The sequence below is a fragment of the Brassica napus genome, chromosome C2 (genome assembly GCF_020379485.1).
Source record: "Brassica napus cultivar Da-Ae chromosome C2, Da-Ae, whole genome shotgun sequence".
Classification (NCBI taxonomy): domain Eukaryota; kingdom Viridiplantae; phylum Streptophyta; class Magnoliopsida; order Brassicales; family Brassicaceae; genus Brassica; species Brassica napus.
In genome coordinates this window covers 55273078-55289947 of record NC_063445.1, presented here as the reverse complement: position 1 = coordinate 55289947, position 16870 = coordinate 55273078, and the positions used below count along the sequence as shown (strand labels likewise).

Sequence of the window (16870 nt, the reverse complement as noted above, 5' to 3'; positions counted from 1 at the left end):
ATGTTAATCAATTAGATTTTGGCACTTGATTTAACAAAAGTGGTTTACTTTCATTGTAAAAAAAAACAATATTGGTTTACTAAATTATTTAAACCGATTGGATTTGTAGTCAAACGAAAATTGAATGTCATTTTATGGTTATAGAGATATTGAAGAGAAATTACTGGTCAACCAAATGCTAATGGGCTTGCAGCTTGCCTTCATGACTGGTAAATTGAATTTTAAACTCAGTGGCATTCTATTGTAATTTTTTAGGAAAAATCAGAGTCAATTATTATTTGTACTTACTTTTAATAGATTAGATTAGTTATATGGAAATGAACTGTACAATTTTACCTAGATGCCCCTACAACTACACTACTATCCTACTCATCTGACAAAATATATGACCTATCTATTACATATCTATTTCTATTTATCTCTTACTCTCTCTCTAACGTTTTTTGCTAATCTGAAACAATTTTTACTCTTTCTCCAATCGTGACGTTTTTCAAAATATATATCTTAATATTTTCTACTATTTTTTTTTTCTCTGCTCTTCCCAAAAATCTTGATCTTTCAAAAGGTTTTTAATCCTTTTGAAGTAAATTGTATCTATTATTCTGGGTTTATGTATACACTACAGACTGTGTTACAAAAAAAAAAAAAAATACACTACAGACTTTTGATTTCTCCATCCCCATAACTCACAAAGTATCTGTATTTATTTTTTCAGATTGAGCCTCCACCTCTCACCGTTGTGTTCCTTCTAACCACCTACACAAGCTTTTTCCCCGGAAGCCACCATCCCGTCGCATGTTTCCCTCCTCCGAACACCTCTCCTCCGGTGGATCTTTTATGCTGATCCCGAAGTTTTTTCAGCCATCGTGAAAGAAAAAAATAGCCTGCAGAAATGGATCTGCTTGGTATTCTCTCCTTGTATGCTGACCATATCATTTATTTCCTAAAATCCATGTCGCATCTCCTCAGCCTCCATCTTTCGAGCTGGAGAAAAAGCTCACTTTTTTCCTCTGTTTGGTGTGTTTCTGCAACGCGGTGAAAACTCATGTCGAAGTTTTTGCTAAATTTCTGAGCTGTTGTTTGTTAAATTCAAGACAATAAAATCTTGAATAATGACGATCTTTGTATGTTTGGTCTCCTCAAAATTTGAGACTCAAGATTGGGTCTGAGCCACGTAGCTTCAGGACTTGGTGAGTCTATGCAAACACTTAAACCTCGACTTGATCCGACCTGTTTGGGAGAAGCAAAGTTGTTGGTTGAAGTAGAACTTGACAAACCTTTTCCAAAGCAAATTGCCTTGGATGACAAACAAGGTAATATTTACTTGGTGGATGTTGAGTATACATGGATTCCAAGTGTGTGTGGCAGGTGTGGACACTTAGGACACAAAGAAAAAAGATGTCTACTTCCAGCTGTTGATTCGAACGTGGAAACAAGGTCCACACATGAGGATTTATCTGCTGAAGAACCTCAGCATGAAATGAGAAAGATACTAGCTCAGTATACTGTTGCATCAGATCAATTGGTATCAGAAACTGAAAATTTGGAGTCACAAGTGAATGTTGAACCGAAGCATCTCTCTACTCCAGTAAACAACCCCACTCACTCTAAGGTACATATATATAGCCAATGGCTCCAACTCTCATTTCACTTCCTCACCATTAGCAGACACACAATATGCTCCAACTAAAACCACTATTATGGAAGAAATTCCATCTCGTGTTATTGTCTTTGAGACCAACTTGGTTTCAATGGACAATTCATTGGTCCCTCCACACTCTCAGGCACATGACAGCCCTCCTACCAATCAAATTGCTCATATTGTGCAAGATGATGGAGAAGGCTCTATGAGTGAAGCTACGGCAAACCTCAACATGTCTCGAGGTGGTAGGCTAATAAAACCACTCAAAAAATTTCAAGATATGGAATGGAAAACGGTAAGAGGAAGGGGTAAAAGAGGTCGCCGAGGCCGCGGAAACCACCTGCCATCTTCCTAATAGTTTCATCCTTCTCTTGTTTCATTAAGCTTATGAATCATAAGTCTTTTCTTTTGTAAGGTAATGCTTGGTTCAATATGAGGCATGTCTCATCGTACTTTCTAAAATTTTATGCTTGTTCAACCAAACATTGTATGCTTTTCGTAGTTTAATTTGAAAGACTTTTTACAAAAAAAAAAAATTGAGAGATCTTAGGTTCTTGTATCTCTGTTACAATTACAATTTAGTGATATTCAGTTATAAGAAAAAAAAATTACTTTATATATTTTAATAATTTAATTTGATCCACAATAAATCCACCTACAGTACATATCGTAGGGGCTCTATAGGGTGTTGAGGGTCTTATTGCCAGACCAAGTCCAACATTTTACTATATATGCAAATATTTTCAAAATCTGCATACATAGGTAATTACCGACTCCATTTTGTATATTCGGCTAAATGACCCTAATATTTATATATATATATTAAAGTAATTTAGATGTTTTAAACTATTTTATAGATTTTTGTAGTTTGTTGTATTTTTTATTTTAAATATTTTTAGTTAGTTTAGATAGTTTAATTTGTGAATAAATTATGTATTTTGATTATGCTTTTGTCGATTTTTTGGTTAAAAAAATATTTTTAGGCGATTTCAGACGTTGTTTATTAACTGATCCGTACCGAACTCAGAAAGAATCGAACCGAACTCGACTCAATAATTACTAAAATCCAAATGTGATTTATAAACATAACACCAAAAATCCAAATCAAATGAATCGAATCCAACACCTCTAAACGTCCAAACCTAGATTGATTTATAAAATTATAAAAGAGAAAGGTTACATGGAAAATTAATAAGTTTTTTTTTGTCAAATCTAGGAAAACTGTTTTTTTTAATATACATGATATATCGTTTTTACATGTTTCATTTGATCATTACTGAAACAAAAAGAAGTTACAAGTTGATCATTTTGCCAGTATTCATTTTGAAAAGGGTAAAACCGTTAAAGTTGATATTTTATTCTTTATAATAAGAAGTGTTCTCTAATATATTATGTGTTATTTGAGATGTGCAGAATATAATTGTTGATCATGTAAGAAAGTTTGAGCTATTTCCTGTCATCTTGTCATCTGGTATAGCCATACAGTGTATGAGTTTTATATACGCAGAAACCCAGCCATTATTTAATGTTCTTAGAGCATAATTAACTCGGGGTTCTTACGATGTGGTTCTTAGCGGAAGTTAAGAAACTGTTTCTTAACTTACGCTAAGAACCCCACTCTAAAAACTCCGGGTTAATCATGGTTTTAAACCAATCTAAAAGAGTGGTTGAGTTGGTCACAGCTCAACTAGATAAAAAGAAAGGAATAATTCCTTGTAGTTTTGAACATGCATTGCATACATATAAAATATCATAATATCATACATCAATTCAATTGAAATTATTATCCAACAATATAAACTAATCTTTTGGAGCTTTAACGTTTTCTTTTCTTTCTTTTCGAAATAAAATATTCTCGCTTACAACAATATATTTAGAATCTTTTTACTATTGACAAAATCATATACATAAAAGACTGACCCTACACAAAATTTAGATCTATTTCTGGTAAGATGCCAATATGATGCATCACCAGTTCCATGCCATCCTTGGATATTCATATCGTTTTTGAGAAAAAACGTGGTTAGTACTAGTTAAAAGTCATAGGTAAAGATCAAAGCAGGGGGACCAATGAAATGAGGTTGAGGTATAGAGAAGAGCATCTTAATATTATCTCTTTCTTACTTAATTTTTAATCTTAAGCTATTCTCTTCTTGTTGGCAGAGAATCACCCTCAGATGTCCACACGTCTATCTCTCTTATTATTCATTTAACTTTGATTATTTTTTTGTATATCTTAAAAACTTTTTATTTTAGGAATCAGATGTTTATTTTTCATTATTAAAGAGGAAAAGAGAAGGTGTATTGGTTTGGTTGACTAAACTTTATAGAAAGGTTAACCAGCATGCTTCCACCCACAATCTCATGTTCTAAACAATACAAAACAAATCATTCAGGCACACCTTTCTTGGCATTTTCTACATATATACAAATTTTCATCTATTAATTATACGAAACAACTTATTTTAATGAATGATCGTAAGATATGCAAATCAATTGATTGAAATTTCAAATCTATGTGATAACCAGATTAAACTATAGACCAAAATAAAAACAATAGTCTTTTTTTCATTTATAGCACACAAACCAATTAATGTTCTTAAGCTCAATAACCCAATTAATAACAAACCAACAGCAGAAGTTAGAATAAAAATAAAGAAAATAATAATGGCCTTTGTGTACCAAGCCATATAATGAAGAAGGGTTCCGAAGCTAATATAGTTGTGGCCTAGTGGATGTTGGATTATGTCATTATGTGGTGTGCAGTGTGCTTATCAAAAGTGAGATCATTTGACCCATACTTTTAGTCTACTATGTAGAAATTTTTTATACAGTATAAACTAGTTAGGTCGGGATGAATGAGAGAGTACAGAAGGGTCAGAAGTGCTAATGCTAGGAAACGGGGGTTTTGTTTCACCTTTATTCGAAAACTAATTATAAACGCAGTGTTTTCAACATTGATTTCGTATAAATTTATGAATTAAGTATTTTCTAATACTAAATGCATTTCACAATGCTACAATTTTTTAAACAAATTAACCAAGTTAATTGTAATACTGCTGTTTAGAAAGGTTAATTGACAAAGACAACAAAAACTAACAATGGTTTCATTGGAAACGAAAACAAATTAATTTTTCGATAAAACACTCGCACACAGGATACAAGCAAATTATAATCACTAATATAACAAAGTTCAGAACTCATAATTCATAAAGGGTATTTCTTTTAGTACCAGAACTTTCTCTCAAGCAAGTAATAATAAATGTGCATCACATAACACAAGATGTCACTGTCGAACAATCCTAATAACAACACCATGTTGAGGCTCCACAAGCAGTTTGTGGTTTGGAGAGTGCTGATATGTCGGAGACAGAGTAAAACTGAACTTTGACACAATAAGTGACACAAGCACCTTGGCTTCCATCATAGCAAGGTTTTTGCCTAAACATATTCTTGGTCCGAAGCCAAATGGCATGTATGACTTAGGATATTTGCAAGCCTTAGAGATCCCCTCACTGAACCTCTCTGGCTTGAACTCGTTTGCATCTTCTCCCCAAATCTCAGGGTCTCGGTGTAAGGCTGGAATAAGATTCCAAATGCACACTCCTTTTGGCACCACTAGGTTCCCGAGTCTGATGTCTGTGAATGCTTCTCTTCCCACGATTGGTGTTGGTGGGTATAGCCTCATTGTTTCTTGGATTACCATAGTCACCTTGATTTTATATTAATGTACATAATAAACAAGAATTAATATTGCATAGGTTCCAGAACATATTCTCAAATTCTTTTGTATATAAGATTGTGTAATATCCAAACATATTCTCAAATTAATATCTCCTAATTGCTTTATTTTCTTAAAATTGATATGAAAAAAAAGAGTTACCGTTTTGAGGTTTGGAATTGTTTCTGCGTCAGGAATGCCATTCTTGCAAGAACTCAAGATTTCATCTCGAATTCGAATCTGCCAATTAGGATTGAGAGCGAGTAGCATAATGCACCAAGACACGGATACAGCGGTTGACTCATGGCCAGCAACTAAGATGCTCTTGCAATTATCGACCACAAAACGTTTATAGGCTGACTTGTCCCACAAGTTACCATCGCAGCTACGCATTGCCCCATCTAGTATCAACTGCAATAGGTCCTTCTTGTGAGCTTCCACACATTCACTTTCCCTCTCCTTCACCGTTTCCCATATCGAAGATTCCAAAGCCTTCTCAAGCTCATTAGTATTCACATCACTATGCTTCTTACTCCCAAACACCATTTCACTAGCCACCAGACTCAAAATCATATTACATACTTTTGCATGGATTGAAGAAGAAGTAAAAGTATTAAGGGTGAGACTCACGTGAAGCCATTTAATCTGAAGAGGAAGCTGCATCGAGTGATGGCGGTCGAAAGATCGTTAATCATAGAGATGATCTTTTTTCCTTTGAAGAAAGAGTTCCCAAAGCAAACCCTAGAGATGACATCAGCTGAGACATCCTTAAAGTCTTCGTCTACCCTTATCTCACACCCCATTTGTCCTCCTCTTTCCACCATCTCTTCCCATTTGCTCAACATTTGCATCGCAGAATCCACCATTGAACCAATCATTCCCTTCACCAATCACAACACAAAATTTATGTTTGAAGAATTCAACATTTATAACCCAAAAAGACAATACTGGAAATACCGGGTTTTTTCTTTAAAAAAAAGCCAAATGAAAAAAAGTAGGACCTTAATTTTGTCGTGGGTAAACTCATGGGCCATGATACGACGCTGATGTGCCCAATGAGAACCATTAGAGGTGATAACGCCATTGCCAAGAATAGGCTCAAGGCGTTTGGTGACGTGAGTGATTCTGCCAACGTTAAGCGTGTTGATTTGGGTAAGCTCCTTCACCATTTCCGGGTGATTTATGTAAAGGTGCTGCTTTAATCCCGTCGAGTATGTGTAGACTCTCCCTTCGTTATTATATGTTTTATAAATTAACTCAAAAGTACAGGTAAATAGTTTATAGTTGATGCGTAAATAAACCAAACCAAACCAAAATCAAACTATCAAAGTTAGTTTAAATTTTCGAAACCCAAATCACAATTTGTTTTCGTATCAAATTAAAGGCAGAGTAAATTGAATATATGGACCGTTGTTCTGAAATGATTTATTCATTGGCATAAATAATAAGCATTCTTTTTACTTCAGTTAGACCCTATTCTATAAGAGCTTACTGTTAATAATATTTTATGGGGTGAATTTTTCGAACTTTAAGTTTTAAAATATTTTTATAGTTTTAAAATACTTACTTTATATTTATTATCATTTATAATTCAATTTTTGAGATACTTATTAGCTTTCCAGGAAAGTGTTCTTATGTTTTGTAAATGCGATGATATAGTTCATACTCTAATTCATAAAATTGATAACTGATTCATTACAAAAATGAAATTTCATGTGTACATGTTTTTTAAAACTAATTTTAATTGTTGATAGGGATTATATCTGGTTATGTAGAGATTTTGATTTTTGTACAATAGAGACAACAATTTGTGTTAAACGGCATGTGTGTATTTGTGTTAAACGATGTAAAGAGATTCGAACACACAAAAAAACATGTCATATAGTATATACTTATAAGTGTATATATATTATCCTACTACTCACTCATACCGATGTCACCATTTTGATTCAGTAAGTGCAACTTATTGACCAAAGATAAAGATCGAAAGCAGACCGTATTGTTTTCGCCAGTGTTCAAAATAGGGAAAGAGAGAAGAAGAATAGTCATGAGAAATGATGTTATCTCCGGAATAATGTATAGTCTCTGACTGGACTCTCTTCATCTCTGACACATTGCCGTTAAAGATCGAAGGTGGAGGACCCTTCACGCCTTGCTTCCTTAGATATCTCCGCATCCTCCACTGTTCCACCACGGCTCCGCCGTATGCATGATACCCCACACCGATGATTCCAACAACAACTATCCACCATATTGCATTCACTGCCTCAACAAAGAAACTCTCCATTTTATGTTTTTATCTATTGAAGTTTTTTTTTTACTGGACTCCTCTCGTTTAGCTTATATATATAGTCAACCAGATTCTTTTGAACACATACATCCAAATAGGTAATTTACTAAGTTACTATTAAATTATTATTTGTTTCTGTTTAAATTGTTATTTTGACCCGCGCAGATAATTTTTTTTTCTTGTCCACTTTTTATTTGTTTCTCATTTCAAATGTAATGTATTTTAGATATAACTAGAGCTTGACCTGCGCGTCCGTACGGATGTATGTTTGTAACTTTTGCTTATTATGTAATTGTGTTTGTTATAGATAAATATTGCTAGATTAGTGTTGGATTATTATTGTAATCAACTATTGTTTTAATTTTTACGTAATACTTTTTTTTACTGTTGTTTCATATTGAATGTATTTTTAACACGGATGAATGAATAATAATACATTCAGCTATTAATTAATTTTTTTTTTGTTTCATTGTTAATTTTATATTGTACTCATATCCTAATATTGAAATTGAACACCTATAATAGTAAAGATGAAGCAGGTTAGATTCGAAATAATCTGATGAATATGAATGTTAAAACATTACAATATTAAAATAGACCAGTCTTCACGTAGGCAGTATTTGGTTTGATGTTCACTTTAAATAGAGGCTTACCATATTCTTTTGGTAAAGCTTTTATTAGTAGATTTGGACTTGACAGCTTGCTTTCGAATACCTTTCAAGATATTGAATTCTTCAGGTTGATAAGGATCTGTTTCTGGTACAACTGAAACAACAAAGTCATCTTGCTCAGTTTCAGAATCTGAATTGTCGAGAGAAGTACAGTCAAACTCTAGTGTTGTTTTATTCTTACAATGATAACACTATTAGTAACCTCTCAGGATGTTCGAAAACTAAAGATCTCGCAAACCGTAAGAAACACAACCTCCATATATAATCCATATTGTATGCATTCAGTTCTACTTCAACATCTTCACTGGCTTGATCCTCGGTCAGATCATTTAATGCGTTGCTAGTATTTGCTTCATTGGAAGTTGCTACGAATTCTGTATGGTCGTTATATCATTGAATAATAGGTGGATTCTTTCTTGGTCTCTTTGAGTTTTTGTTTTGAGTCAAATATACTCAAAAACTGTTAAAATCACGAGCTGTTAATATGGAAACAAAACCAAAAATATTAGCTACATACCTGCGGGTTTTGTTTTTGGTATCTGATTATTTAAAATAATAACATTAAGATTAAAATAATTATATATATTGACATGTCGAAAATAGGTAGGTTAACTTTTATTTTTGAATTTAATTGTCAGATATGGAGAGATTATAGATAGGGTATATTTGTGATATTCCTTGCAACATTCCTAAAATCTTGTTAGATATTTTAAAATCACAATACTAAAAGCAAGATATTCTTCAATTCTAGTCTGTCTACGTCATCATAAATAATCCTCCAATCACAGTTTTTTATTTTCTGGCCTGGGTTTCAAATTTGTTTTGAATGGACTTATAGTTTCAATAAAGGAGACTTTAGTCTTAAGATCATCTCGATGAGTCGCTGTGTTCCATTGGAACTCACCAAATCTGATCAACTTCTGTGTAACAGATTCATTTTCCATTTTCCTCCTACCTTAATCCATTCATTAAAGTGAATCTCATCTCCCATCCCACTCTGTCGCATTTAATCAGCCTCATCATCATAAAACGTAACCGAATGATCCTCGGCATATAAATATGTGTTTGATGAATGCGATGAGCAGTTCACCACTCCGAAATCTGAAAGAACAAATTCTATCAAGCATGAACTCCAGCAATGGCGAATTCGAGCATTCGTCGGTTAATTTTGGAAACATGATGCAATCGGTTTAGTTTCTTTTTCCTTTAGGCCAATGTTGATGTCGCCTGGAGCTGTGGAGAGAATGCCGGGGAAAGCGACCAGCAATAAACTTCTTAACTCACATCAAACTCACTGATCTGGACACCACAACCACCACGGAGCACCGATCGACCCCACTCCGCTAGATCCCGAGGCCAAAACTCCTCCACATCTTCCCCGCCGTCCTCGAATGATTTATAATGCTATTAATCTATATTGGAATATGTTGATCGGTAGATGAGAAGGTGATTTTATTCCACTGAATCTGTTGTTTCTTTAAATCATCGGTGAAATTTAGCTCTCTATCGTTATATTTTCTTATACATGATCAACTACTTGCTCAATCTTTCGGCCGTATTGTCTATGGTAATATGTTGCGGGTTCCCAGTATCTGTCTCGAAATTTTTGTCTCGCTAAAACTCGCTGAATATATATTATCCTGCTCAAGTGAAAAGAGACATAGCTTTGAGAGAATGGTTGCTAGAGGAAACTGGGGAAAACATAAACATAAAATTCGGTTTTTGATATCCTGTGATGTGTTCTATTGTTTCCTCAGATAGTATATGTTTTAGTGACACTGACACACAAACATTCGGTGTTGGATTCTCATCATTGGTTGTCTGTTTCATTTGGGGAACATGTTCTACACATTTCCAGGGTGAGATTGAAGTTGCATGGTTAGTTTTTCTAATTGTTGCTATGCTTTATAGAATCCGAATCCGTTGTTGTTTCTCATTCTATAAAATCTCATTTTAATGTTTTGTGCACTTATGCAAGGAATCAGATGAAGCTGAAGAAATAGGTAATGGAAATAGTAGCAAGCGACAAGCGAAACTAAACAGAATCGGCCAATCGGGTTCACTACATGCAGAAAAGCGAATAGATCGAATCAAGCAGATGTAAGATTCAAACCTGAGAACAACCTGATATGCTAGCAAAGCAAAGTAGACTTGAAGCGTGGTTCTGATATTCTTCAGACACGATCTCTTGCTACCAAGTTTCGGAGGAAGAGTAGCGTTGTTGGAATAACAAGATTGCCATTATCCTTGATACTGAGTGGTACAAGGTTAAGACAACAAAACTAAAGAGTCCTCATAATGAAAGAACAAAAACACACCTTGAGAAGTGAGCCAATAGCTACTTGCATCTGGTTCCTGATAGCGATCAGGTTCTCAATCTCTTTATTAGCCAGCTCTGTTATTATGCCTTAGGTATTCACTAACACTCTTTCCCCCTGCACATCCAAGAAAACTTATACACTTCAAGATCACGGTTTTTTTTTTCTGTGACAATTTGACAGGCCGATATCGACATAGATTTATGTGCATTTGTTCAGACAGAACATAATGGAGGTGGTGTATACTTGCTAAAGGCTCCAAGTTTTATGAGATAGCGATTGCCGTGTTGTCAAAGGGTGGTTCTTGATCAGAACGACAAGGAGAATGGAGGAAGTTCTGCGAAAGCTCATAGTAGCTTGAAAATTTATAGGTGGAACAAAGCTTGAAGCTAAACTAGAAGCTATTTCCCAGATCAAGAGAGACATTTTATTCGCAGCATCTTTCTACTTGTGATGCCATCTGGTTTATTTTCTGCCAACATTGTTGAGACAAAAGATTTCAATATAATTTCACCAATGTTTTGTTTTACTATTACACTATATTATCCTTTCTTTTTTGTACACTTCAAATATAGTTACATCAAATCACTAACTCATCATAGCCGGACAAAACTAACATAAAATTCCACAAAACGGTTATAAAGTGTTGTCAATATAACATTGAGTATTTCTCAGAAAATTAGTCATCTAAGCAATTAAAAAGACCAAAAGTCCCCAGAAAGGGCAGGAAACATGACCACCTGGTATCGTCATTAACCGGAACTAAGGGATTTATCTTATGATGCGGTATATATGATTTTAGTATTATTTTTTTGATTGGTGGTTTGCTTATAAAGTTTGTTGTTCGGTTTGTGTCTTATTCGTCGTGTATAATAGGTTTTCAACAATTGATTTAGAGAACAATCGTATTCTTTCGTTTGGATTAGTATTTGACTCGGTTTATTTTCAATCATAAAATAGTTTGGTTTGGTATGAGAAACAACCTGCTAAATAAATCAATTAAAGAGTCGGTTTATACAGTAGAACCTCTATAAATTAATAATTTTGGGACTTTGATATAATTATTAATTTATAGAGATATATAAATTTACAAAAATTTTATTTATTTAGATTTTTTTCTCTATCTCTAATTTTTTTTATTTATAAATTAAAAAATATTTGATTTTACCAAATGTATATTATTTAAATTTTAGAAATTTGAATTTCATATTGTTATAATATTTTATTTTGTGTATATTTTTATGTTTCATAGAATTGTTAAATGGTTTTCGATATAATTTTACTAAATATTATTAAAATATATTGAAATACTAAGAAAACTAAAGGTATTTTCATTGTGAATATAAAACCAACAATATAATGTTTAGTTTGTACTTATATAAAATTATATATAGATATATTATTAATTTATGATTTTAATAGGACTATATATTTACACGAGAGTTTTCAAAAAATTATTATCTTATTATTTTATCGATTTATATCATATTTTACACCGGCCCAAATTGGAGCCGGCAAAATTTATTAATTCATAGAGATTATTAATTTATCGAGTATTAATTTATAAAGGTGGAATACCGAAAACTAGAAATTCAATGACACTAAATGCAAAAAAAAAATTCAGCTGTACATTTAACATTTCTTACATAATAACCTGAAGGAGCAAAATTAAATATTTAGATTATAACTAAAATATAATTAACATTTTATTCATTTTGCTCATTATTCTATATGTAATCTAATAATAAAATAAATTTTAAATTTTATCTTCTAATTTATAAATCTATAATAAACCCTATATATATGATATATTTAATAAAAAAACCGAGCGTATCCCGGGCAAATCCCTAGTTAAACTAATGATATGGCAATATAGTTATTAGCCCCCACAAAATCAATGTGTGCAATAAGTTTGTACTTAACGGTTTGGTTTTATTATGATTTTTTTTTATAACGCTGATTTATCATGACATTACATTTATGAGAAAGATTAAGTTTTAATCTGATTTTAGTTGACTAAAAAATGAAAATATTCATTCAATGACATTCCATGGTAATTATTGAAGAAAACTCATGGCTAAGTACTAAATGTACTCTTGTTATAATAGATATTTCACGTTTACTTTTAAATGTTTCTCATTTTAAATGTTATGTATTTTTTTTCTAATTTCAAATATAATGAATTGCATATTATTAATGTAAATGGTTATTATATTATTTAGTGTTTATAATTGGCGGCTGTATCATATATTATTCATAATCTATTAGTTATATTGAAATATTTATTATATACTAAATAATAATAGGCAAAGAAAAATACTGATTTTATAGTGACAAAATGTATATTATTCTACTGACTTAAATGTTTTAAAAAAATTTAAGAATAATTTTTTCTATTAACAATATGTAATATAGATTCTTAAATGATTTTCTAAATGCAAGAAAAAATCACCAAAAAAACAATTAAGATTATAATTATAATTTGGGCTAAAATAATACTCCCTCTGTTTTTTTTTTATATATTTGAAGTTTTAGAGGAATTTTTTTGTTCAAAATTATTTGACGTTTTCAATTTTCTATGTAAAATTTATTACTAATTAATGCTAGATGACCAATGATATTATAGTTTCTATTTTATTATTGGTTAAATTGTAGTTAGGTAAACAATTAATGATATTTTTGTTTAGTAAATTAAATATTTATTAATCTATGTGCACAATCCTAAAGTGTCAAATATAAAAAAAACGGAGGGAGTACAATATATGATTAATAAAAAACCATCAGAGTCATGTTATTCTTTTCGGGAACAAACAGATCAGTTTTATGTTACCAAGTAAACAAAAAGACTTTTTATTTATTTGTATAAAAAAGAAAAAAAATCTAGACTACCATTGAATTATCTAATCTATTAAAATAGAAGTACAAATAATATTTAACCCTAAGTTTTTCTTAATATTTACAAAAAACTGCTGTTAGAATTTAACACAGTCGTTTTACCATATAAATAAATGCCTAGCTTTTACTAAAAACAAAACCAGACCGTAACATTCCAAATTAGTTTCCTATTTAAATGCAATCATCCTAACTAAAAAGATATGTATTAGCTAACGATATCTGCACATTTACTAATCAAAAATAATTGTCTATGTAATCTTTCTCATAAATGTAATATCATGATAAATCAGCGTTATAAAAAAAAACTAATTAAAAATTGCATATATGCATTTCAAGCCTAGGACATTATTAAACATGCCTAATTAAAAATTAGCACAAATTTTAGGCTCGGTATTTTTCAAAATATTGATTTCAAACGGATCCATCTTTTTTATTAATAGTTACTATATTATATATATATATATATATATATATATATATATATATATATTTAATTCTCATTTTGTTGTAATAAAAATAAATATGTTATTCATATTTTCACATTATGATTTATATATATATATATATATATATATATATTTAGTTCTCACTTTTTTGTAATAACAATAATAATGTTATACATATTTTCACATTATGATTATTCTATTGTATTGCAAGTACTTCGAGAAAAATATATTTTCAAATAAGTATTTATTTCAAACCAATAGAAATTTGAAAGAATAATTTAAACCATACTAATTTAACAGAATTATAAAGAAATATAATATATCGATGATTTTTTTACAATAAAATTGTTACGTGTAGATATGTTATATAAAACACATATATAATAAGGCAATTCTCTCAAATAGCCTTTTTAAGTTTCTGTCACAAAAATAGACTTCAAAAAAGAAAATGACCAAAACAGTCTTTTTTTTTTTGAAACTTTTACTTTTAATTTTTTATTTTTAGAAATTTGAAACCCTAAACCCCAAAACCACACCCTTAACTGTAAACTCTAAATCTAAATTAGTTAACCCTAGAGTAAAAATATACTTTTACTCTTTAATAAAACTTATTTTGGTCATTTTTTTCATTGAAAGTTATTTTTGTGATAAAAATTTTAAAAAAATTATCCTAAGAAATTTATATATATAATATGGTAAATATTATGTATCTATAATATGGAATATATATTTTATATAAATCTATATATATCAAAATTATATCCGCCACTACAAGAAAACATCGGTATTCTGACGGACATTCCGACGGAAAATGAAATCCTCAGAATTTCCTGAGGAATTTCCGAGGAAATTCCGAGGAAGCCCAAATTTTGGGTTTCCTCGGAATTTCCTCGGAATATACCGACGGAATTCCGAGGAAACATTAATCCGTCGGTATATTCCGAGGAAATTCCGAGGAGAAATGTGTTCCTCACAAAATTCCGACGAACAAGTGATCGATCGATGCGTTTTTGGACATATACCCATCGATCGATCACATTGTTACGCTTTGGTCCATCTTAGTGATCGATCGATGCGTTTTTGGACATAAATCCATCGATCGATTCGTTTATAAAAAAATATTCGAGATTTTGAAACCCAAAACAGTAGTTCCTCGGAATTTCCTCGGAATATTCTGAGGAAATTCCGAGGAACACTTGATATCCTAGATCGATCGATGGGATAATCTCATCGATTGATCACATTGTTACGCTTTTGTTCCATCTTAGTGATTGATCGATGCATTTTTGGACATAAATCCATCGATCGATGCGTTTATAAAAAAACATTCGAGATTTTGAAACCCAAAACAGTAGTTCCTCGGAATTTCCTCGGAATATTCCGAGGAAATTCCGAGGAACACTTGATATCCTAGATCGATCGATGGGATAATCTCATCGATCGATCACATTGTTACGCTTTGTTCCATCTTAGTGATTGATCGATGCGTTTTTGGACATAAATCCATCGATCGATGCGTTTATAAAAAAACATTCGAGATTTTGAAACCCCAAACATTAGTTCCTCGGAATTTCCTCGGAATATTCCGACGGAATTCCGAGGAAGAAAAGGGTTTCCTCGGAATTCCCTCGGAATATTCCGAGGAAATTCCGAGAAAATAGGGTTTTTAAACCGAAAACAACGTTTTACGGTTTGAATAACACCTATATAACCCTTATTAAGTGTCTTACGTTCATTATGAAGTCAAAAATTTGTTCCTTACCCTATAATAAACACTTTTCCGATTGTATGAACGAAATCCCCACAACATAAGAGAAACACTTATACACTTTAATGAACGGTAAATGGAATACTTACAATTCGTTTTGAAATTTGTTATTTCATGGTTTATGCTCATCTATACAAAGAATACTCAATGGTATGCATTACAATTGTATAAGAAATGAAATACGGCAAAAAAAATTGATGTTTTGAAACCCCAAACACTAGTTCCTCGGTATTTCCTCGGAATATTCCGAGGAAATTCCGAGGAACAATATAAATTAATAAAAATATATGCACAAGATATTCTTTTTCCTCGAATTAATGAAAATATTCCGAGGAAATTCCGACGGATATTTAAGTGGCCGTCGGAATTTCCTCGGAATATTTTCATTTAACCGGGCAAACAAGCCGCCAAATATTTCGCGAAAATTGAAATTGAAAATACTGAGGGAATTCCGACGGAAAATATCCGTCAGACCGAAGGTTTTATAAACTCGAACCGCATCTTCTTCCCCATTTCTCTCTTCTTCCTCTCCAGCGATCTCTCTCTCCTTCCGGCGTTCTCCACCTTCTCTCGCGACGATCTCTCCGGCGAATCATTTCCATTCCCTTACAAATCATGTAAGGACCCTATCACACTCTCTTAGGTCCTATTTGTTAGATTTTTAAGTAGATTTGATGATTTTAGAAGTTTTTTGATAGATTTTTGTTAGGGTGATTGGGTAGGATTGTGATTTGTTGTGTAATAGGTTTAGAATTGTGATTTGGTTGTGTTGAATTGATTTAGAACTTGTTTTATAAATTGTTTATTATTTTTGTATTTACAAAAAAAAATTTTTATATAAATTCGATTTTACAAAACGTTTTTGTATATAAATTCGATTTTTGGATTTATAAAAGATGATTTCATATTTATAAAAATATTTATCTTTATTAAAACTAATTTTGTATTTATAAAACATTTTTTTTATTTATAAACACTATTTTTTTTTATTTTTGTATTTATAAAAACTATTTTTAAATATACAAAACGTTCTTTGTATATAAATTCGATTTTTTGATTTATAAAAGATGATTTCATATTTTAAAATTAATTTTGTATTTATAAAACATTTTTTGATTT

At 31.5% G+C, this 16870-nt stretch overlaps 1 protein-coding gene across 1 annotated transcript; it reads right to left on the bottom strand.

Moving 5' to 3' along the window:
• Positions 1-2234: 2234 nt before the first annotated feature.
• On the bottom strand, positions 2235-8431 carry LOC106378948 (cytochrome P450 714A2-like). Its single transcript, XM_048748331.1, has 5 exons — positions 7359-8431; positions 6365-6591; positions 5994-6244; positions 5526-5913; positions 2235-5354 (listed from the first exon to the last, which is right to left on the bottom strand). Exons 1-5 carry the CDS (start codon positions 7648-7650, stop codon positions 4929-4931), a joined length of 1584 nt encoding a protein of 527 aa, XP_048604288.1. The 5' UTR covers positions 7651-8431; the 3' UTR covers positions 2235-4928.
• Between the last annotated feature and the right edge of the window lie 8439 nt (positions 8432-16870).